Source organism: Pristis pectinata, chromosome 11 (genome assembly GCF_009764475.1).
Source record: "Pristis pectinata isolate sPriPec2 chromosome 11, sPriPec2.1.pri, whole genome shotgun sequence".
NCBI lineage: Eukaryota > Metazoa > Chordata > Chondrichthyes > Rhinopristiformes > Pristidae > Pristis > Pristis pectinata.
In genome coordinates, this window is record NC_067415.1 from 2,163,749 (window position 1) to 2,189,451 (window position 25,703).

At 43.5% G+C, this 25,703-nt stretch overlaps 1 protein-coding gene across 4 annotated transcripts in view; it reads right to left on the bottom strand.

Moving 5' to 3' along the window:
• numa1 (nuclear mitotic apparatus protein 1) overlaps positions 1-25,703 on the bottom strand; it is a 96,110-nt gene that overhangs the window by 66,795 nt on the left and 3,612 nt on the right. Inside the window, exons 1-4 of one of the 4 annotated variants that reach the window (XM_052025820.1) lie at positions 23,324-23,449; positions 4,660-4,717; positions 2,524-2,609; positions 59-141 (exon numbers count right to left, since the gene is read on the bottom strand). In XM_052025820.1, coding sequence (XP_051881780.1) covers positions 59-141; positions 2,524-2,609; positions 4,660-4,701 — 211 coding nt within the window. In that variant the 5' untranslated portion in view covers positions 4,702-4,717; positions 23,324-23,449. Of the gene's footprint in view, positions 1-58; positions 142-2,523; positions 2,610-4,659; positions 4,718-10,128; positions 10,243-23,323; positions 23,450-25,703 lie in introns of those variants that run through there. The other 3 variants (XM_052025816.1, XM_052025818.1, XM_052025817.1) reach the window with 3 other exon arrangements.

Sequence of the window (25,703 nt, forward strand, 5' to 3'; positions counted from 1 at the left end):
AATAACTGCAAATCAAATGCACGAACACCTTTGGGCATGTAATTTCTGCAGTGCTTACATTCTAAAAAGTTGCAGATGAACTGGAATCTCTCCTCAATGGACTTTGTTTCAAGTATCTGTGATGCATTTTCTTTTCCACTTCTGCAATAAGAAAGATTGTTAATTATTAAAGAGTTTACATAGATAGACAAGGATTCAATAACTGTACTATCCTATAACCATCTTTCCCTAGTACTACAAGATGAATTCTTGACCTCACAATCTACCTGATTATGATCTTGCACCTTATTGTCTGCCTGCACTCTGTAACTGTAACACTATCATGTATTCTGTTATAGCTTTTCCCTTGTACTACCTCAATGCACTGTTGTAATGAAATGATCTATACGGGTGGCTCACAAAATAAGTTTTTCACTGTACCTCGGTACATTTGACAATAATAAACCAATTCCTTTTGAATGGAAAATTAAAAATTCATATGTTGAAAATCTAAAGCCACAACAGAAAGAGTTGAGGCAGCATCTGCAGCAAGAGAAACCGAGTAACGCTTCAAGTCAACAGCCCTTCATCGTAACTGGAGAAGTGGGAAAACAAGTGTGTTTCAAAGAGGTGGAGAGAACAAAGGGAATGTCCATGAATAGGATGGACAACCAAGGTTCTCCAGGTGACACAATGCTTTCAAAGGAGTTGAGATATCAACTCCTACAGCTATCTCAACTACACCTCTTCACAGCCTGCTTTCCTTAAGGATTTCATTACATTCTATCTAGAGATGAGACTTTCCACAACAGTCCCTCCTCCTTCCTTAACCGTGACTTCCCCGCTAAGTTAATAGGGCTCTCAACTGTATATCTTCTACTTCCTGCACTTCTGTTCTCATCCATCCTCCAAACAATAGGGCTCCCTAGTCCTTGTTTCCTACCCCACCAGCCTCCACATTCAGATGATCTCCATAATTTCATGAATCTTCACTGAGATACCACAAGACACCTCTTTTCCCTCCTAGCAGTCCAGAAGAACTATTCTCTGAGACCCTCTACTTCACTCTTCCCTCTCACACCACTTTTCCATATAACCATAGGAGATGAAGCACCTGGCCTTTAACTCATTCCTTTCCCCCACCATCCAGGGTCTCAAAACAGTCCTTCCACATGAAGCACCAATTCACTTGCACTTCTAATCTAGTGTATTCCATTAACTGCTCACAACATTACCTTCTCTCCATCAAGGAAACCAAATGCAGATTGGGCTATTGCTTTGCAGAACACCTCTGTTCAGTCTGCTACAATGACCCCAAGCTTCCAGTCTCCCACCACCTTAATTCTCCATCTGACTGGCTGCACCATCTTTGACCTCCCACACTATTCCAATGAAGCAAATGGAATACAATGTGAAAAACTGAGAGATAATGAAACATAACATGCAAAAACACAAGGTTATCCATTTTGGCGAACATAACAGAAATGTAGAGTGATGGTGATAGATTGGGTAGTGCCAATGTTCACAGATCTTGGACTGCTTGTGCACAAGTCACTGAGGACTTGGTGATAAGCTAGGTGCAGGGAGGATGTTTCCCTCGTCTGTAGGGTGCAAATCTGGAGGGTGGAACTTGAGAATAATGGGTAGGCCATTTAGGACTGAGATAAGGAAATACTTCTTCACACTAAAGGCTGATAACTTTTGGAATTTTCTACCCTGGAGAGCTGTAGAGGCTCAGTTGTTGTGTTCATTCAAAATAGAACCAATTGATTGATTTAAAACACTCCCCCCACCACCCTCCCGCCCCACTTCTCCGGAGCTGATGAAATGTCATTGATTTGAAAAATGTTAACTTTGTTTCTGTCACCACAGATGCTGCCTGACCTGCTAGGTATTGCCAAATCATTTTTTTCCAAATCTCTTCCATTCATTTCAAAGATCACCATCACAGAAGCTAAGATTTGCATTTCAGGAGCACCTTTCACAACCTCCAGGTGAGATTTAGTCAATTAATTCCTTCTGAAGTGCTGTCACTACTGTAATGTAGGAAATTACATAGCAAAGTGGCACAAGAAAATAAAAAAAATGCTGTAACACCCATATAATATTTTCTTCCAGTGATGTTGGTTGAATAAATAGATCCTGAAACATTGTGCAGAAGTCTCTGGTGCAGAGTAGAACTTTTTATTACTACTGAATAGAAAGATTGAACATCTTATCTGAAAGATTGCACCGTGAGAGTTAGCCTGATATTTGTGTCCAAATTTTGGGAGTGGGATTTGAACCCAAAAACTTCTGCCAAGGCTGGAATGGTGTCCACTGAGCCATGACACAATGTAGTCCCAAAAGGACACTTGATTTTCCTGTCCATGTCACGTTGGTCGGAAGTGCCTTGGGATGCTTTTACTACTTACAAAGTACCATACAAACTGTTGCAGCTTCCTGACTATGCTACAAATTTGGGCTTATTTCAATAACATTCTTGGTTAATCCAACCCACATCATCTTTGCTTAAAAGCTCTTCAATGAAGTCGAGTTACTCACATCTTGCACACTAGATTCACGAAGACAACACAATCCTGGAGGGCTGCCAGATTTCCTATTTCTTCTGACAATTTAAGACTGTTAATCTGCATCAGAAGCAGAAGACAAAACGTTAAGTAAACAAGGTAAAATCTTGAAAGCTAATGACCCGCAACACAGAGCCAAGGGTTTTGCCACGTTCTCCTTAACTTGCAACTAAAAGGTATTTCCACATTAACAGTCCCTGCCTTTTTAGTCTTTGTGCCATAAAGGCAATTCTCACCACGTTTATACATGATAAAATTAGTTAGATACTGTATTACAAACATGATACCCTGAGAGATGCTCTGTGCTTCCAACCTGATTCCTAAACTCTGCAGACAGTATCCACGGTTCATCTATTAATCTCCAAATAATCCGTGGGTGTAATCTTGAAAGAGGATATAGGTTTACTCTGGGGAACAATACATGTTACAATACAATCGTATTTTGAATAAAATACTATTAGCAATTGTGGTAAAAGCCAGACTAATGCCCTTCATTAACCTTGTATTTATGTGCATCCTCAGACCCAGTTACGCGATTAACTATCAAAAGGCTCTCAGTTCAGGAACAATAGGGGATGGACAATGAAAGCTAGCTGGGCTCACATCCTGAACAAGGAATGATTGAAGGTAGATCTGAGAGTACAAACTCACATTTCAATTTATGCCAAGCAGGGGAAAGCATGCCTATGCTATAGAGAACAGCAACTACCACTCCCCATCAGAGCATGGCTTGTGTACCATGCCCATTTCCACTCAATGAGATCTTTGAGATGTGGCAAAGAGTCAGGATTATCCCAGCGTCAAAAAAGGAGTGCGTGAATTAGAAATATTAATTTAATTGTATCTGAAATTTCTTAAGTGGTCAATAATTGGAAAGGTCTCTAGGTGGATCGTGGTAACACAAGCATACACTTTCAGCCTCCCTCCTGAGGAAAGATTATCAACCAGAAACCTCAATCCCATTTCTTTACCAGTATTTTGCATTTTTACTTTGGATTTTCACCATCCACAGTATGTTGTTTTATAAACATAACAAAAATGTAATGAGGACAGTGTGGTTGCTGTAGTCTACATGGATTTCAAGGTCTTTGTCAAGGTCCAAAAGGTTAGAGCCCATGGGATCCAGGGCAGATTGGATCCAAAACTGGCTTGGTGATAGGCAACAGTGGTGGGTGAGGGTTGTTTTTGTGATTGGAAGCTTGTGACCAGTTTAACAATTTAAAACGTGAATGAAGGGAGGTATGACATGTTTGCAGATGACACAAAAAGAAAATCAGCAATATTATTGATAGTGAGGCTACAGGATGATATTGATCAGTTGCTAAGATGGGCAGAACAACGGTGGATGGAACTTCATTCTGATACACTAGCATGATACACTTTGGGAGGATATAAACAATGCATGGCAAGACCTTAGGGAATATTGAACAATAGGGGGACCTTGTTGTACAAGTCAAGAACCCCTGAAAGTGGCAGCACAGGGAGATAAGGTGAAGAAGGTATCAGGATATTTGCCTTCATTAGCCAGGGCATGGAACACAAGGGTAGGTAGGCTGTGGTATGACCTTATAAAACGTTGGTTATGCCACAGCTTGAGTACTGTGCACTGTTCTGGTTGCCATGCCACAAGGATGTCTGGAGAGGGGACAGAGCAGGTTCACCAGGATGTGGCCTGGGATGGTGTTTCAGTTACGAGAAGAATCTCGAGAGGTTGGGTTTGGTTTCCTGGGAGTGGAGGAAGCCGAGGGGTGACCCGATGGAGGTATACGAAACTACAAAAAGCAGAGATAGGGTAGATACTAGGAAACTTCTCCCCACAGCAGAGGTGTGTCTGAAACTAGAGGGAATAGGTTTAGGGTAAGGGGCAAGAGGTTTAGAGGGAATCTGAGGAAGAACTTTTCCACCCAGAGGATGCTTGGAATCTGGAACACACCGCCAGTGTGTGTGTGGTGAGGACACTGAAGCGCCTAAATGAGCAATTGTGAGGCTACAGATTAAGTGCTGGTAAATGGGATCAGAAAGAGTTTGGGGGTTAGTATGGACATGGTGGGCTGAAGGACCTGTTTCTTTGCCATTCCCCACCAGACAAACAATGGAGTTGAATGCTTACCCATTTCACCAAGGCCTCAGCCTTAGTCCTGTGCACTGCCATTGTGTTGTTAGGGTATCTGGAAATAAAAGGAAAATCCATTAACCACAGGGACAAGAGATACATGACACGTCATGGGATGGAAGTCAGGCTCCAGCTGGTGCAGAAGAATGCGTTAATTAAAAAAAGAACTTGTCAACTTACTACCCAACAGACTGCTAGAGTTAGAAACCATTTTCAATTTGCAGATTGTGGGCATCTCTAGGAAGGAAAAAATTAATTGCTCTTCCCCCAAAAGTCCGAGGCTTCCTGAACCACTGCCGGGAAACTTCAAGATCCACACAATTAGGAGACCAGAAGAGCCTTTCATCTTGTTACAGCCCAGGATATACATTAGCTGCCTGGCATGATGTCAACTGTCCCAGCAAGAGTGCAGTAATACCCAAAAACTCCGCATCGCTGCACGGGAAAGTTTGAGCTCCACCCTGTCAAAATGTTGCTGCAAATATAAAGTTCCTCAATGAGCAGCTTCAAGAGGGATTCCCAATGACACAATAAAGTTTCAAAATCAAATTCGTTTGTTTTCAAAAAAAAATAGGGCAAGCGTATCAAGTGGGTCGGGGAAAATGCAACCAGGAACAAACTGCAGTCAAAATAAAAAGTTGAAGCCCGTTATGAGGCCTGTGCGCAATGAATCCTAATCAACATCACTGCAAAACACAGCATGGAAATAAAAGGCAAAGTCCAACTTCATCCCCAGTTGTAAGGTAAAACCTCCTTCCAAAACATGTGTCAGAATCCCAACAAAGCTACACACAATAAAACAATCACTCTACATCATTCTTCACTGGCTGACCCAGTGCTCTGAAAGGCAGAGATGATGAATGGGGATTTGGAAATGCTGTTTCTTAAAATATTGTAGATATATCCCAGGTATAGTCATGCAGTAGATATCACTGGATTAGTAGCCCAGAGACAAAAATGGAAAATGTCAAAAACCTTCAGGAGGTTGGGCAGCATCTGTGGAGAAATAAACAATGTTTTGCGTCAAGGTTCCTTCTTTGGAACTGGAAAAGGGATAAAACAAGTGTGTTTTAAGTTAGAGGAGGAGGGATAAATAGATCAGAGGGAATATGTGCGATAAGGTGGAGACCAATGTGCTCCCAGTAACAATTACTTTCAACACCTGCAGTTAGGGAGGGAGAAGAGAACGTGTTGGAACCTTGAGAAATGGAGCACAGCATTTGCTGGAATTCTGAAAAGAGATTGCTGGCAACACCCAGCAGATCAGGCAGCATCTGTGAAGAAAGAGGCCAAGTTGTTCAGAGGCTGAGCTGCCTAGTCCTTTCACAAACTGTCCCCTTTGACTCTCACTAACTTTTACCGATGCACCATAGAAAGCATCCTATCTGGATGTATCACAGCTTGGTCCAGCAACTGCTCTGCCCAGGACCGCAAGAAACTGCAGGGAGTTGTGGACACAGCCTAGTGCATCACGGACACCAGCCTCCCCTCCTTGGACTCTGTCTTTACCTCTCACTGTCTTGGTGAAGCAGCCAGCATAATCAAAGACCCCACCCACCCAGGACAATCTCTCCTCTTCCATCAGGTAGAAGATACAGGAGCCTGAGGGCACGTACCACCAGACTTAAGGACAGCTTCTACCCCACTGTGATAAGGCTATTGAACGGTTCCCTTATACAATGAGATGGACTATGACCTCACGATCTACCTCAATGTGACCTTGCACCTTATTGCACTGCACTTTCTCTGTAGCTGTGACACTTTACTCTGTACTGTTATTGTTTTTACCTGTACTACATCAATGCACTCTGTACTAACCCAGTGTAACTGCACTGTGTAATGAATTGACCTGTACAATCGGTATGCAAGACAAGTTTTTCACTGCACCTCAGTACAAATGACAATAATAAACCAATACCAAACAGGAAAAGCTCATTATCGAAATCCTCAAATTCAACATTGGGTCCCTGGGGCTGCCACACACCTAGGTGGAGGATGTGCTCTTCCTTGAGCTTACTTTGGGCATTATTGAGATAACACAGGAGAGCAGAGTGAAAGTGGAATGGAGAGTGAAGGCAACAGTCTTGTAGTCTGAACAGAGATGCTCTGCAAAGCGGTCACCCAATCTGCATGCTTTCTCCACGATAGAGACTACCACACCATGAACACCCAATGTAATACACTGGACTGGAAAAAGTGCAAGTGAATTGCTGCTTCAGCTGGAAGAACTGTTTGGATCCCTAAATGTTGGAAAGGTATGAGTTAAAAGAACAGGTGTTGCATCTCCTCCAGTTGCTTGGTAAAGTGCCATGAGAAACCGATTGGTTGGTGGAGAGAGAAGTGCAGATACTTGAGAACCCTGTCAACTATGGCAGATGGGAAGCCACAATTAAGGAAAACAATGGTGTGGAAAATGTCATCATCAGAACAGACTACACGTCTCAACAGCCCATCCTCCCACTCTGCTTTCTGCAAGGACTCCATTCAGTGCCCATTGTGTGTTCTCTAATATGGAAAAACCTGAAGCACAATCAATGGCAGCTCCACAGGATACCTCCATCCAGAATGCAAGGGTAACTCAGTTTCTACTCCCTGTTGCCCCACTCTAATACGTCTTTGCCTCCTCTGTCCCAACGAAACATAACATCATAAATAAAGGAGGTACTCTTATGTCTTAGTGGGCTTAAATGTGGATAAATCCCCAGGACAGGATGGGATTTCTCCCAGGCTTCTCTGGGAAAGGAAAGAGATCGCTGCAGCTCTGGCTGAGATTTAAATCTTCACTAGACACGAGCAAGGTGCCAGATGACTGGAGTCGTACGGAAGATGCTTGAAAAAAATTCCAAGAGAGAGGATTAATAATCACTTGGAAAGGCAGGGACGAATCAGGGACAGCCAACATGGCTTTGTCGAGGGTCGATCCTGTCCCAGCAATTTGAATGAATTCTTTGAAGAGGTAACAAAGTGTATTGATGAGGGCAGGGGAGTAGATGTGACTAGCATAGAATTTAGTAAGGCCTTTGACAAGGTGCCACGTGAGAGACTGGTTCAAAATATTAGGACCATGGATCCAAGGCAAATTAACATTTAATTAATCAAGGATGACGTAGATTGACAGAGTTATCGATGGTGTGAAAGGTGGTTTTAGGCTGCTGTGTTGGTGAAATGGGCTGAAGAGTGGCAGTTGGAGTTTTAATCCACACAAACGTAAGTGATGTATTTTATAAGCTAAGGCATACACATTGAATGGTAGAGTCTTGGGGATATCAAGGAACAGAAGGACCTTGGAGTACAAGTCCATAAATCCTTGAAGATGACAAAAAAGACAGATAATATAACTAAAAGGTATACAGGATACTGGCCTTTATTAGACAGGGCACTGAACACAGAAGTGGGGGGGGTTACACTTCAACTTTATAAAACCTTGGTCTGACCTCAGCTGGAGTACCGTGCACAGTACTGGTTACCATGTACTGGTTACCTATGGTAACATGGAAGGATGTGATGGTGCTGGAAAGGGAGCAGAGGACCTTCACTGATATGTTGCCTGCGATGGAGCAACTGTTAAGAGGAGAGACTGGGAAAAGCTGGGTCTGTTCTCCCTGGAGCAGAGGAGGTTAAGAGGGAACATGATTGGGATATACAAAATTATGATGGGTATAGATAGGGTAGACTGCAGGAGACTTTTCCCCATATCTGAAGTAGATAAAACTAGAGGACATAGATTCTGGGTAAAGGGAGAAAAGAGATTTAGAGGGGATACGAGGGGGACCTTCATCACCCAAAGAGTGACAAGTACCTGAGAGAGTGGATGAAGCTGGGCTGCTAAAAGCATTTAAGTGGTGTCCAGACAAGCACAAAATCACTTAGGCATAGAAGGCTGTGGACCAAGTGCTGGAAGATGGGATTAATTCAGAAGGGTGCCCCCTAACAGCCTGTTTCTCTGCTATGACCATGACTTTGGGTGACCAAACGTTCCTGTTTGTGCCAGAACCGGCCAGTTCTGAGGTAGGGCCAGTTTTCCTCCCTCCACAGATGCTGGCTCATCAGCTGGGTCTTCCAGCAAGTGCTGTGCTCGGCTTCTCACAAATCCAACACGGGTTTCTGTTTCTTTTCCCTCTTACTGCAGGCACCCAAAGAAATCAGTAGCAGGACAACACTCATCTTCGCCATATCACAGACATTTCCTCTGCAAAAGCATTATCAGAACTGAAAAAGTATCATCGTCTTGAAACTTTGCTTCTGTTTCCTCCACAGATGCTGCCTGTCCTGCTGTTTTTGTCTCAGAGTTCCGGCATCTGCATTTTTATTTGCTTCTTGCACTCGAGATTTGTGCTAATTGAAAATGGAAGATCAAATCCCAACAGGGCTCTAGAAATTAAGCTTGTTTAAAAATAAAGAGACTTGAAAAAAATTGTTTTAGAAAAGGTTACCTTGAAAGTCTCAAGTTCCTGTAAAAAATTGTTTAAGTGATATATTTTAGAAGAGGAAATCTTACCCAGTCTGGACCTATGTACAGCTCCAATGTCACACCAACATTGGAATTGTAAATAAGTCCAAACTGGGTAAGATTTCCTCTTCTAAAATATATCAGTTAAACATTCTTTTTGTACAGCAACTTTAGACTTAAGGTAACCTTTTCTAAAACAATTTTAAATCTCCTCTTCAGAGGCAAAGATAACCCCTATGTTGTACCACGGTAGCTCTGTCACCACAACAGTTCTGTGGCAATGAGGCTGTCATTTATCCATTGACACTGTGCCAGCTCTTCGCTGAACAACCCCGTCAGTCCCATTTCTCCCCACCCCCTTTTCCTTGCAGCTCTGCAAGGGATTTCGAGTGACCAAGAATGGGCAATTAACGCCAGACTTGGCCGTGTCCCCAGACTGTTGAGTGTTCAGTTTTTCAGAAGCCAGCGAGGCCGTTGACCATCGGAGCTGGCAGGCTGCTGCCGTGTGGAGCGGGGCAGCCACTCTGCCTCGGGAACATGCCCTCCTCGCCTTCCCTTGCACGGTCCCGGGACAGGCCCGGGCGAAGGCGACGCGGGAACAGCGCGCCCCAGTTGCTCGCACAGAAACGACGGCAGGCTCCTGTTATTTCAGAGAGGGTGTGGCCACAGATTCCGCCCGATCTGTGCAATGAATATATTAGTTACAACAAAATGCAACAAAGCGGCCTGCCTGGTAAATAAAGGATCCATTTGCAGCATGGACACAGGGTCCCGCCTCCGGGTTATTTTTGGTGGGAAACAAACATTCTTTAGCGCCGCAGAATTGGCAACAATCGCCGGGGGTTTTGTTTGCAGGGAAGGATCATGTTGCATTGGTGCAGGCGCTGCCGGCCCACGGCTGGATCCCCCCCCCCCCCCAATGCAGTCGGTGCAGAGGTGGAGGCCCGGGCCCGATCCCCGGCCTGGACCGGGGAGCTTCCCCTCGCTCTCCCTACGCCACGCCGCGCCGCGCCTACCTACGTGCCCGGAGCCAGCTGCACCCCCGCCGCCGCTTCGCCGCCTGCCCGGGGAGGGACCGAACAAAAACAACAGCGAACTAACAGGGAGAAACGGTGCTGGGCCCGGGCTGCCGCCTCTTCCTGTTACGTCGCTTCCCTCCCTCCCTCCCTCCCTCGGGCTGCTGCACACACACTCAGCCGCAGGTTCAAGTCCCACTCCAGCCGCAGGTTCAAGTCCCACTCCAGCCGCAGTGTCTCCTCTGCCCAAGGACGTGGCTCTCCTCTGCTCAAGGACGTGGCTCCCCCCCCCTCACTCACTCACTCACTGTAGTTTCATGTACAAGTCTTCCTCCACCTCTTCTGCTCCAAGGAAAATAACGCTGCTTATCTGATTTTCACACAGCTAGTTATCCAGTCCTGCCGACATCCTTGTAAATTTGCTCTTAACTCAACAAGAGACAAATTAACCCAAACAGTTCCTTCAGGTGAGTCAGAGATTCACCGGCACCTCCCTTAATACCATCGACTGCATTTGGTGCTCCAAGTGTGGCCTCCTCTACATTGGTGAGACCAAACGCAGACTAGGTGTCCGTTTCACAGAACACCTGCGCTCTGTCCGTAACCGCGATCTGCATCTCCCCGTTGCCAGTCACTTCAACTCCCCCTCCCACTCCATCACTGATATGTCAGACCTCGGCCTCCTCCACTGACAGGAGAATTCCAAGTGCAAACTGGAGGAACCTCATTGTCCCTCTTGGAACTTTGCAGCCTGACGGCCTGAACACTGAATTCTCCCACTTTAAGTACACCCCCCCCCCCCAAACACCTCCACCCCTATCATGCCTTCTTCTTCCCTTTCCTAGCCCCTCTCTCTTTTTTCCTCCTTACCTTTGACCCATTCCCCAGTGGATCTGCTCTCCCTGGCATCTGCCTATCACTATCTCTTACCTGCATCTACCTATCACCACCCTGTGCCCACCCCACCTCCCCTCTTTTGTCCACCTATCACTGCTCTGCTTTTCCCTCCTATATATCGGGCTTCCCCTTTTCCTATCTTCAGTCCTGAAGGGAATGTTGACAGCCTGCTTTTCTCCACGGATGCTGCCTGGCCTGCTGAGTTCCTCCAGCATCTCAATGTTTTTCATCCGGATTCCAGCATCTGCAGTCCTTTGTTTCTCCAGACAAATTAACTCCTCACCTTTGATGCTCACTGTCATGACCATTGCCTGGACCCCCATCAATATCCTGTAAATATATATTTTCCTTCCCCGCAGAGTGTGGTATGTGCCTGGAATTCACCGCCAGAAGTAGTGGTGGCAGCAGACCCGCTATTAACATTTAAGAGGCATTTAGACAGGCACATGAACAGGCAGGGGATAGAGGGATATGGGTCACGTGCAGGCAGACAGGATTAGTTTGGATTGGCATCGTGGTCAGCCTGTGCTGCACTATTCCGTGTTCTATATTCACTGCTGGCTAGAAACGAAGTGGACCGATCACATAAAGCCTGTGGCTACTGAAGCAGGTCACAGGCCGGGTATTCTGCAGTTAGTCAACTCCTGACATCCGAATGCCTTTCCGCAAGGTACAAGTCAGGAACACGATGGTACACTTTCCACCTGATAAATGCAACTCCAATGACTCTCAGCAGCTTGATGCCATTACAAAGCAGCCTACTTCACTGGCACACCATCAAACCACCTTAAACATTCATTCCCTTCACCACTGGCACATAATGGCTGCAGTGTGCTAAGGACAAATTGCACTGCTGCTCCAACAGCACCTCCCAAAGCAGCCAGCTCCAACACCAAGGAGGACAAGGAGAGCAGGGGCATGGAAGCAACATCACTTGCAGGTTCCCTTCCAAGTTACACACAAGATATTAGTCCCATGTACATCGAAACACAGTGAAATGTATCTTTTGCGTAGAGTGTTCTGGGGGCAGCCCGCAAGCGTCGCCACGCTTCCAGCACCAACATAGCATGCCCGCAACTTCCTAACCCGTACGTCTTTGGAATGTGGGAGGAAATCAGACCACGCTGAAACTAACCCTTTCTGTCTGCACCTGATCCATATCCCCCCATACCCTGCATATTCATGTGCCTATCTAGAAGCACTGGTAAACACCACTATCATATCTGCTTCCACTACTAACCCGGCAGCTCATTCCAGGCACCTACCACTCTACAAAAAAAAACGTACCCCGCACATCCCCTCAAAACTTTCTCCCTCTCAGCTTAAAGCTATGCTTTCTAGTATTCAATGTTTCTACACTAGGAAAAAGATTCTGGCTGTCTATCCTATCTATGCCTCTCAGTTTTATAAACTTCTATCAGGTCTCCCCTCAGCCTCTGACACTTTGGAGAAAACAACCCAAGTTTGTCCAACCTCTCCTTACGGCTACTGACTTCTTAATCCTGCAACATCCTGGTAAACCTCTTCTGCACCCTCTCCCCAGCCTCTTCACAGTTCCTGTAGTGGGGCGACCAGAACTGCATGCAGGCCTCCAAGTGCGGCCTAACCAAAGTTTTATACAGCTGCAACATGACTTCCTGACTCTTGTACTTGATGTCCCTAACAACGAAGGCAACTATGTCATACGCCTTCTTTACCATTCTCCCTACTTGCGTTGCCACTTTCAGAGAGATATGGACTTGGATCCCAAGACCCCTGTGTACGTTAATGCTGTTAAATCACAAGTTTTCCTCCTCACTGTTATGTACATAGCCAATTTTTGTATCATTCACAAACCTATTTTTAACTACACCCTTTACATTTAGATTTAAATTACATTATAAAAAGGGTTGAAAGTGGAATCCTATTGGAAAAAATCACCGGCAAAGCCTTATAATCACAGAAAGAGCCATCATACAATTGACAAATTAGCTCCAAAATTGACCAATTCTCTTGGATCCCACAAGCTTTCACTTTTTTTATTTGATGAGTCTGGCATGTCAAAAGCCTTGCTGCAATCCTCAAGGACTGCCTCAAGGGCTCTGCTATCATTAAAGTCTGAGATGGTAACAAGCAGGGTCAATCGTGAGTCAGACATGACCTTCCCTTAAATCCCTGGTGACTACCCTGATCAATCTGTGCTTTTCTGAAAAGGTTTATACTGTCCCATAAAATGGATTCCAATAATTTGTCCGCCACTGAGATTAAACAAACTGGCGTATAATTATTTGTATTATCCTGACCTCCCTTTTTAAACAACAGTACAATGTTATCAGTCCTTCAATCCTCTGGCACCACTCCTACAACCAGAAATAATTTTAAAAACCATAGCCAGAGTCTCTGCAATTTCCTCTCGTTTCTTTTGAGAATCTGGGATATGTACTTTTCACGCAGGTCTGACAATTTATCAATGAGTATTCATTGATAAATTGTCAGACCTTAATATGTCGCCTTCTATGATTATCCCATCTAATATTTTACACCCATTCGTTTAACTACAACATTAGACTCTACCCTGTGATAACAGCAGCAAAATATTCATTTGGAATCTTACCAACACCCTCCCCCTCCACACACATTTCCTTTTCAGTTCCTGACAGTCTTAATTCTTTGCTTAATTATTCCTTTTATGTAATTATAAAACAATTTTGGATCTTCTTTGGCTTTTTTTTTGCTTTCCCAATTTCCCTTTTAATTTAATTTCCTCATTTCTTATTCTCTGTCAATCTTTCCGATGTATTGAGATTACAGTCGATTGGTACATTTTCAGACGCCGGTCGTGGGCCTCTTGAACTGTTCCTACTCAGCTCAAAACAAAAGCATCTCATCTTCTGATTAGCCATGTTACAGTCCTTAACCCTAACTTTATTAATTTTCAGATAACCATCCTTTTCAATTTGCATCAGAATTGATCAGTGCAGATGAGAGACCATCAGGCAATAATATTAAATCAGTTTTTCTTGCCTCCACAGTTACTGATTGAACTGAGAGTCGGAGTCATACAGCATGGAAACAGGCCCTTCAGTCCAACTGGTCCACGCCCCATCCAAGCTAGTCCCATTTGCCAGCATTTGGCCCATAGCCTTCTAAACCTTTCCTATCCAACAGTCTTTTCAAAGTTATTGTACCTGCCTTACCACTTCATCTGGCAGCCCATTCCACACTGATAGCCTTTGTTTAAAAAAAAGTTACCCCTCAAGTTCCTATTAAATCTTTCCCTTCTCACCTTAAACCCATGGCAAGACTGAACACAATACTTCAAGTGCAGCGTCACCAGCATCCTGTGCAACTGCACCATGACCTTCCAACTTTTATACTCAATGCCTTTGACTTATGAAGGCCAGCGTGCCAAAAGCCTTCTTCACCACCCTGTCTACCTGTGACTCCACTTTCAGGGAACCCTGTATTTGTACTCCAAGGTCCCTCTGTTCTACAACACTCCCCAGGACCCTACCATTTACTGTGAAAGTCCTACCTGGATTTTTGACTATTTCCACAATTGTCTTTTATTTAAACTTTCCAGCGTCCAGGGCTTTGGAGCCATCAGAACAGATAAATGGTGAACCAGTTCATAGGGGTATTTTTGGACTTTCAGAAGGTCTTTGATAGGATATCACACGAGTTTATTAAGCAAAATTGGAAAACATACTAGTATGGATTGACAATGGTTAATTGATAGAAAAGAGTCAGAACAACAGGTTCATTTTCAGGTTGGAAGACTGTAACATGGGATGTCACAGTGGCCACAGCGGTTAAAATCTATAATCAATGATTTGGATGACCGGATCAAGCATAATATATCTAAGTTTGCTAACATTACACAACTAGGAGACCAGATGCTTAGGTTTTAGGGGATATAAATAGGCTAAATGAAGGACACGGTAGATGCAATATAATGTGGAAAAATGAAGGTCAGCTAATTTGGCAGCAAAAAATAGAAATGGAAAAGGTGGAGTATGTTTTTCTTAAAATGGCAGGAGATTACAAATTGTTGTTCAGAGGGATCTGGGTGTCCTTGAAAAGAATGACAAAGTTAATACACAGATTCAGAAAGTAATTAGGAAGGCAAACGATATGTTTGCATTTATTTCAAAAAGATTTGAGTACAAGAGTTGCATCTGGAAAAGGGAGACCAGGCCTGTACATACTATTTAAAATAGAGAGCCCAGCAAAGGTTCACTAGAATGATTCCTGGAATAGTGGGTTTGTCATACAGGGGGAGATTAAGCAGCTTAGATGAATGATTAGCAATCTTTTTGTAAGATACAACATTCCTAAGGGCCTGATAAGGTGAAGCTGATGTTTCCCCAGGCAGGGGAGAGAACCAGGGGTCTCAAAATAAAGGGATGGCCATTCAGGACAGCGATGAGCCATTTCTTTATTTAGAAAATCTTTGGAATACACTATCCAAGTGGACTGCAGAGGCTCCTTGGATGACAAGAGATCATTAAATTTTTAGTTATTGAGATGCAGCACTGTCGTAAAAGATCAGCTACGATCTCATTGAATGGAGAGGAGGCACAATGGCTCAAATGGTCTATTCTTATTCACCCAAGGGAGTTATGTAGTTATTTCCCCCTCCCTCATCTACTTTATTAAAACACAGCATAAATTTCAATCCAGTCACCTCTTAAACTCCTCTATTCAATGAAGAAGTTGAATTTTCCCATCTTTCCTAAAAAAAAGTGAAATTTTTCAGCCCTCAAAACATCTTGTTAGACCTCCTCTGTACTTTGGATACTTGCATTCATTTTGAGGCCCAAAGATTTATAAAGCTCCAGCAGAGGGAGTTTTGCTTTGGTACACCATCTCTTCATTTAGAGTCTTTTAAACATTGTAATTGGACCGGCCTCTACCACCACCCCTGCCAGCATGTTCCAGGCACACACCACTCTGTTTGAAAAAACTGGCTCAAACATCATCTTTAAACTTTCCCTCCTCACCTTAAGTGTACATCTAGTATTTGACATTTCTACCCTGGGAAAAAGGCTGTCTACCTTGTCTATGCCTCTCACAGTTCTATGAACTTCTATCCATTCAACCTGTGACGCTCCAGTGAAGACAACCCAAGTTTGTCCAACCTCTCCTTGTAGCTAATACCCTCTAATCCCAACAGCATCCTGGTAAACCTCTTCTGAACCATCTCCAAAGCCTCCACATCCCTCCTCTAATGGGGTGACCAGAACACTACACAATACTCCAAATGCAGCCTAACCAAAGTTTTATACAACTGCAACACAATTTCCTGACTCTTATACCCATTGCACCAACCAATGAAGGCAAGCATGCCATACGCCTCCTTTACCACCATCTAACAGTGTTGCCTCCTTTAGGGAGCTATGGACTTGGACGCCCTAGATCCCCCTGTACATCAATGCTGGCAAGGGTCCTGCCATTAACTATATACCTTTCCCTTTACATCTGACCTCCCAAAATGCAACACCTCACACTTGCCCAGATTAAACTCCATCTGCCATTTTTCTGCCCATATTTGTAACTGATAAATATCCCGATGTATTCTTTGACAACCTTCTTCCCTGTCCACAACTTCATCAATGTTCGTGTCTTCTGTAAAGTTACTAACCAACCCACCTACATTTTCATCCAGGTCATTTGTATACATAACAGTGCCATCTGTGTTGTTTGTGATAAGACTCTTTAATGGACCTCTTATATGATCAAGATGAACTCTTGATCTCTCAATCTACCTCGTCAAGGCCCTTGCACTTTGCCTGCCTGCACTTTCTCTGTGACTGTAACACTACATTTTGCATTCTTTTCCTTTTGTACTACCTTGATATACTTATGTATGGAATGATCCGTCTGGATGGCATGCAAACAAAAGCTTTTCACTGTGCCTTGGTACACGTGACAACAACAAACAATTACTAGCACCGACTCCTGCAGAACACCACTGACAATAACAAACCAATACCAACCCAGCCAGAAATAACACCCTCCCACCACTACCCTCCATCTTAGACAACTCCACCCTGGGTTAAAAGACGGACCATTCACCTTATCTATCCCCTCGTGATTTGTTCCCAATGGTTATGGACTCTCTGTCCAGTCTAAGGATGAAGGGCAAGCCATTTAAGACAGGAGAATTTTCATCTCTTGGAGAGCAGTGAAAGTGGGGTACTCTCTACCACATAAAGCAGATGAAGCCATATACATTTCCCTCCCCCCCCCCAAAGAAACAGATCAAGGGATATGAGTGGAAATATCAAATACTAGAGACCATAGCTTGAATGTGAGAGGGGGAAAGCTTAGAGGAGACGTGTGAGGCTTGTTTTTATTTTAAAACAGAGTGGTGCCTGGAGCACACTCCCAGGGGAGGTGGTGGAAGCGGGTACGATAGCAACATTTAAGAAGCATTTAGAGAGGGATATGAAGAGGCAAGGAATGGAGGGATAGAGACATGTGGGCAAGTGGGGTTCGTTTAGTTTGGCATCAAGATGGGCACAAACATCATGGGCCAAAGGGCCTGTTCCTGTGCTGGATTGTTCTATGAAAGCTGGAACAGGATACTGAATTTGGATGATCAAGCTGTGATCATATTAAATGGTGGAGCATGCTTGAAGGGTGAAATGGTCTATTCCTGTTCCTGCTTCTATATTCTACATTTCTTTGTAATTATAAGAAAGCACTTTGACAATGAATTCAGTTTCCATTTCCTTAAAAAAAAGTCTGTAAATAAAAAGGAATCAGTAAAAGTGATGTGTTGTCAGATTATTGTAAAAACCCAGTTAGTTCAGAGATGTTCTTTAGGAAATTAAATATGACATCTTTACCCTTGCTGCAGCAGGAGAATGAATTTAAATATAATCAGTGTTTCTCAGCTCAAGGCCCTTCAGTTATTGGAAACAATTTCTCTCTTTTGACTCTTCCATAATTGGAAGAAAAACCTTAAAAGTCATATCATTCAAGTAATAGTAACGCATGAATTGTTTGCCTCGATGCAGTGGATTCTAAAATGCAAGTTCCACACTGGAGTTTAGCAAGGCTTTTGACAAGGTCCCACGAGGTAGGTTGGTCCAGAAAGCAAAATCTTACCAAATCTAAATAGTCGATGACCTTTTCCATTCTCACAGAATAATGTCCTAACACCATAATGTATTTTACAATAGGATATAGTGCTGGGAAATAAATAACAGGATCTATTTAGCCATCTAAAACAAACATCTCTCAATGAATTCACAGTGTTCTGAGCTTCCCACAGCTAACCTTAATTCCATGTATGTCAAGCAAACTGTCATGATTCCTAAATATAGCCTTGGCAACTACTGTTGCGCAACTTGTTACTGTCAATAAATACCTCCTGCCTCCAGATTATGCTATCTGGAAAGATTTATGGCTCAAAACTGAATGAGTGAAAAGATGAATACGGAAAGAATGCTTTCCCCTTGTGGGGAGAATCTAGAACTTGGGGTCACCATTTTAAAGGGAGAGGAGGCAATTCTTTTTTTCCTCTCAGAGGGCTGAAAGTCTTCAGAACTCTCTTCTTCAAAGGGCAGTGGAACCAGAGTTGTCTATTTTGTGTTTTTTTGAGCTGGAGGTAGAGAGGTTCTTGATAAACAAGGGGGAGAAAGGTTACCAGGAGATGGAAGAGTGGAGTCATGAAGGAAGCAATCCCTTTGAAATGCTGAACGGGGATGGGAATGTGTCTGGTGGTAGGATTGTGCTGGAGATGGTGGAAATTGAAAAGGATGATTTGTTGAAGGCGGTGGGAGGTGATTACCAGCAGAATTCTTTTCTTGGCTCTATCCAGGAGGAAAGGGAGCGAAGAGCAAAGGGTGCAGGAAATAGATGAGATGTGGTTAAGGGCACTGTCCACGATAGTGGGGAAGCCATAGTGCAGAAGGAGGGAAGATATTTCAGTCTCCTCTCTGAAATGTCTCATCTTTGGAGCAAATGCAGTGGATCTGGAGGAACTTGGAGAATGGAATCAAGTCACTACAGGGTGCAGGGTGAGAGGAAGAATAAGTAAGGTAGCTGCAGGAGCCTGTGGGCTTGTAATGGAAGATTATGGCTAGTCTATTCCCAGAGGTCTGGAAAGGAAGGGAAGGGTCATAGATGGACCACATAAAGGTGAGGGCAGGGTGGAAATGGGCAGCAAAGGTGATGAAATTTTCGGCCTGAGTGCAGGAAACAGCATCGGTCCAGACATCGACGTACCAGATAAAGAGTTGAGGAAGTGGGTCTGAGCTGGTCTGAAACAAAACCTGTCCCACATATTCCACAAAAAGACCGAGTAAGTTGGACCCATAACTACACCTTTGATCTGGAGAAAATGTGTGGTTAGAAACCATAGAAAAACTACAGCACAGAAAACAGGCCATTCGGCCCTTCTAGTCTGTGCCGAAACATTATTCGGCTAGTCCCATTTACCTGCCCCCAGCCTATACCCCTCCAGAAGGAAAAGTTCAGCCAGATGAATGAATGCATCTTTTGTACACCTTAGTGTTGGAGCCCTGGCATGCTTCGCAGTGGGGCAATAAACACAAATGCAAGATCTCAGCAGATGGTTGGGCCAAATTGGTGGTGGGGGCGGGAGAGGGCATGGGGAAGGAAGGAGTTTGAGAGAGATCAGGGAACAGGGGAAGGGTACAGGCCATCACGGGTAACAGGTTCACTTTTTACAGACTTCCACGTCGATTTTGTCCACAAGTCAGAAAATACACAAAGTCAATCTATGGTAAGCATACCACCAGTGTTGTAATGAATGGCATTAAAAGCACACAAGACTGAGAAAGAACAATACTAAGAGTGCAGAGAGGGGAATCTAATTCTGCTGTACATAGGAACATGTACATCAGACTCTTGAATTTAATATTATGGGAGTTCATTCATAACTATCAGTGTCTGTAAGTCAGGCGTTTGTAACCCGAAGACGGGCTGTATTATGGAGATGGGGTGATGAGGCCAATCGGGATTTGGACTTTCAAAAACCGAAGCATTGTTGGATTGGGAGCTCATGCTGGTCAGTGAGCACAAGTAACCAATAGGCAAGCACAAACAAATGGCCCAAATTTTGTTTCCCCAGCACTTCATTTAAGCTCACATCATTACAGCTGTTCTGAAATGTATTCACTGCCCCTGCTGAATTATGCATTGATTATTCCTCACTCTTAACTCCTCATTGTTGTAACCACCAGTCTCCTAACCAATAATTGTTCTCAGCTGTGAATATCTCAGAAAAATATCTGCCTCTAATATTTTTCTACTTTTATGATCAATATAATTCAGAAGACTGAACTAATATCACTCTGCTTGTTCTGCTCACTTCTCCTGTCCAACAATCTGAGCCTACTTTGCTCCTTATATACTCATGACTGTATGGCCAGATTCTGCTCCAACTCCATCTACAAGTTTGCAGATGATACCACTGTAGTGGGCCGAATCTCAAATAACAATTCAGAGTACAGGAAGGAGATAGAGAGCCTAGTGACATGGTGTCATGACAACAACCTTTCCCTCAGCAAAATAAAAGAGTTGGTCATTGACTTCAGGAAAAGGGGTGGGGGGTGCACACACTGTTGTTTACATCAACAGTGCCAACGTCGAGAGGGTTGAGAGCTTCAAGTTCCTGGGAGTGAATATCACCAATAGCCTGTCCTGGTCCAACCACGTAAACACCACGGCCAAGGTGGTACACCAGCACCTCTACTTCCTCAGGAGGCTAAAGAAATTTGGCATGTCCCCTTTGACACTCACCAATTTTTAAAATCGACGCACAATAGAAAGCATCCTATCTGGATGCATCACAGCTTGGTATGGCAACTGCTCTGCCCGGGACTGCAAGAAACTGAAGAGAGTTGTGGACACAGCCCAGCACATCACAGAAACCAGCCTCCCCTCCATGGACACTGCCTGCACTTCCTCACTGCCTCAGTAAAGCAGCCAACATAATTAAAGACCCCACCCACCCTGGACATTCTCTCTTCTCCCCACTCCCATCAGGCAGAAGATACAAAACCCTGAGAGCACATTCCACCAGGCTCAAGGACAGCTTCTATCCCACTGTTATAAAACTATTGAATGGTCCCCTAGTACGATAAGATGGACTCTTGACTTCAAATCTACTTTGTCATGGCATTTCATCTTATTGTCTGCCTGCACTGCACTTTCTCTGTAACTGTAACACTTTATTCTGCATTCTGTTAATGTTTTCCCTTGTACGACCTCAATGCACTGATGTGATGAAATGATCTTTATGGAATGAAACAGTTTTTCCACTGTACCTAGGTGCATGTGACAATAAACCAACTTACCAATTTAATGCCAGGCCATTACAATCCAAACTCAAATTTAATACCAAGTTTAATAACTAGAGAAGCTAATTTAATAACTAGAGGGCATCGGTTTAAAGTGAGAGGTGAATGATTTAAAAGGGACCAGAGGTGCGACCTCTTCACGCAGAGGGTGGTGTGCATGTGGAACGAGCTGCCAGAGGAAGTGGTAGAGGCAGGTACAATAACAACATTTAACAGACCCTTGGACAGATACATGGATAGAAAAGGTTTAGAGGGATATGGGCCACACGCAGGCAGATGCAACTGGCTTGGCGGGACTGGCATGGACATTGGACCGAAGGGCCTGTTTCTGTGCTGTATTACTCCCTGACTCCAGTTATGTGAAAGGAGCGTAAAAGGGAATTTAAAACACATACACACTACAAAAAAATTCCTTCCATCAAAGCTACATAAAACAAACCTCAACATTAGAGGGAGGGGCCATGGGCAGAGCCACAGGAGGGAGAGACAAAAGCAAAAAAAAATTATGTTTATAAACAAGAAGTGTTTGTAAAAATGGTAAGGAATGCCAAATTCCTTCACTCCACAAAACCAGCTTCTAAACTCATCAAAGCGGACTAGCCCAAGGTCACAGATCCCTATCTGTACATTAGTTCAATTCTCAGAGTTAAGCAATTACAGACTTTCATTCCCCTTACACTGCACATTTCAAATGAGGCTCCACCTTCTCCGTCCAATATTGCTCAGGTCTGCCAAATCCAACAATGCTCTGATTGTACATATATTAACACTGTCTAAATTCAAAGTTGCCAATTTAAAATGTACAAATAATTCTCATCACTAATTTGTCACTTTTCCCATTTTAAATTCCTACATTTGGACCATCACACCTGTGACTCCTCTCCAGTTCATCCCACTTCCTGATCCTTCAAAATACCCTGGATTTTCTTTGCCTTTTCAAATATTTATCCTATTCCCTTTAATGAACCCGACAGCATATTCTGATAACAAATTGTCTGATAAATAAAATCTTCAATTTTTTTTGGTATCAATCACATTAAATCTGTACCCCCTGGATATTGAGTGCCACTGCTGTTAACAGAAACTACAAAAGTTTCAAATAAATTTAGAAGTACTTCTATATTAGGACAGCCCCTTTCTCTTTAACTTACTCTGCCCTTGAAGTACAAGGTTTGCATGTCTAGGTGGAACCAAAGAACTTAATGTGTTTTAAAACTGTTGATTAAAATCTATGATATAAAAGAGAAATTCTCAGATGGTTTCTGAACCTTGAAAAGAGAATTAAGAACTGGAGATGCTGGAAATCCAAAACAGAAAGCAGAAAATACTGGAAACATTCAGCAGATCAGACACCATCTAGGAGGAGAAACAGAGGTAACATTTCAGGTTGAAGACCCTTTAGAACATAGAACACTACAGCCCACAACGTTGTGCCAACATCTTATCCTGCTCTAAGATCTATCTAACCCTTCCCTCCCACATAGACCCCTATTTTTCTATCATTCATGTGTCTATCTAAGAGTTTCTTAAATGTCCCTAACGTATCTGCCCCCACAACCTCTGCCGGCAGTGCGTTCCACGCACCCACCACTCTGTGTAAAAAACTTACCCCTGACATCCCCCTTATACCTTCCTCCAGTCACCTTAAAATTATGCCCCCTAGTGTTAGCCATTGTCACCCTATTGATGTGGACCCCAAGATCCCTCTGTTAACCTTGTATTCTGCCTTCAAATTTGATCTCCCGAAGTGTATCACTTCACACTTATCCGGGTTGAACTCCATCTGCCACTTCTCAGCCCAGCTTTGCATTCTATCAATATCCTGTTGTAATCTACAGCAACCTCTACACTATCCACAACACCACCAACCTTTGAATCATCAGCAAACTTACTAACTCACCCCTCTACATCCAAGTCATTTATAAAAATCAAAGAGCAGGGGCCCCAGAACAGACCCCTGTGGAACACCACTGGTTACTGACCTCCAGGCAGAATACGCTCCATCTACCACCACCCTCTGTCTTCTATGGGCGAGCCAATTCTGAATCCACACAGCCAAGTTTCCCTGGATCCCATGCCTCCTGACTTTCTGAATGAGCCTTCCATGCGGAACCTTATCAAACACCTTAAATCAGAACTGGGAAGGAGAAACCAATGCTACCCATTTGCTGGAACTCAACTTACAAATAGTTCTCACCCAGAGTTGTTAATGAAAATGCAAGATAATCTATACTTGTAATGAAATATTTTGTATCTCTCACACACTTACTGCGAAATCTTTACATTGCAACACAAGTACAACGAATTTCCAAGTAAATTACAGAGTATAATTCTATTCTCCCCACAAATGTGGCATTACAAAGACTACAATTCAGGAACAGCTTCTTCCCCTTTGTCATCAGATATCTGAACTGTCCATGAGCACTACCTCATTGTTCTTCAGTTTTGCACTATTTATTCATTTTGTAATTTAATAATTTTTTTGTCTTCGCACAGGACTGCTGCCGCAAAACAACAAATTTCGCATCATACAGGACAGTGATAGTAAACCCAAATCTGATTCCGTTACCATTATAAAAGTGTGCAGAAGAACAGAGTGGAAATTTAATGGAGAAGAGGAAGGAATTTGCTCTAGAATTTTATTGCAACTTCAGGGCATTGAGTACAATTGTGATTGGTTTATTATTGTCACTTGTACCAAGGTACAATGAAAAACTTGTCTTGCATACTGATTGTACAGATCAATTCATTACACAGTGCACTGAGGTAGTACAAGGTAAAACAATACCGAATGCAGAATAAAGTGTCACAGTTACAGAGAAAGTGCAGTGCAGGCAGACAATAAGGTGCAAGATCATAATGAGGTAGATTGTGAGGTCAAGACTCCATCTTATCATTCTGGAGAACCATTCAATATTCTTATAACAGCAGGATAGAAGCTGTCCTTGAACCTGGTGGTACATGCTTTCAGGCTTTTGTATCTTCTGCCCAATGGGAGAGGAGAGAAGAGAGAATGTCCGGGGTGGGTGGGGTCTGTGATTATGCTGGCTGCTTTACCGAGGCAGCACGAAGTATAGACAGAGTCTATGCCATACTTGAAGTATTGAGTACAGTTCTGGTCACCCCATTACAGGAAGGATGTAGAGGTTTTGAAGAGGGTGCAGAAGAGGTTCACCAGAATGCTGCCTGGATTAGAAGACACAAGCTACAAGAAGAGGTTGGACAAACCTGGACTGTTTTTGTGTCGGCGACTGAGGGGAGACCCGACAGAGGTTTAGAAAATTATGAGGCATAGATAGGGTAGACAAAGTCTTTTTCCCAGGTTAGAAATGTCAAATACTAAAGGACACAGCTTTAAGGTGAGAGGGGAAGAGCTGAAAGATGTGCAGGGCAAGTTTTTTTTGGAAAAACACACAAAGAGTGGTGGGTGCCTGGAATGGGCTGCCGGGGGTAGTGGTGGAAACAGACACAATAATAGCTTTTAAGAAGCATTTAGACAGGCACAGGAACACACCGGGTGTGGATCACGAGAGACAGAGAGGTTTAATTTAATTTGACATCATGGTCAGCATGGACACAGTGGGCCAAAGGGCCCGTTCCTATGATGTTCTATGTTCTAACCCCCAGGTCAACACTTAGTCTCAGCTCCCCATCTGCAACATCACAGAAATTGACTGGTTTCTTGATGAAAAGAAAATGCAGCAGTTTATACTGAACTCTTCCCTCATTTGTTAATGCAGCTTTAGAGTTAGCAACAGCCAAAAGGGAAAACTAAGAGTCACAACGTAATCTTGAATTACCAATGGAAAGGCCTCACTGTCTGTGCCAGGCTGACCTTCGAAAGTACTGATCGATAGAGATAACAAACAATTGTTTGTAACTGAGTATTATTTTACATTTCCCTTCGCTCTAGAATATTCTGCTCTACCAGTGGCAGGAATTCTCCCCATCATTCTTTTGAGGTTCAACTGGGAAAAGCATCATACTCGAGGTACACGTTTACACAGAGCAGATCTCCAAATATTGATTCGTCAGACAGGGCCTGATTTATTTCCCTCTCAAGGGTCACGTGCCACCACCATGTCAAATGTCGTACTCAAGCTGGTAAACAATGCCTAGAAACGTTGTGTCACACCTTATTTTTAAAATAGTTTTCTCTGTCAAAGGGAAGTTCCGATCAAAATAATCAATGTTGGATCATACAAAGATAATTGGTCTTAAAAACCTCTGCCATTGTGATGATAATTGTTCTTGGTTACGTACCAACTTCACTTAACGATAGCAGCACAGAAAGCCCATCAGCCCAGCATGCATACTCTGAATTGGATCTCAATTAGTCTCACTATGCTCCTTCCCAATAAC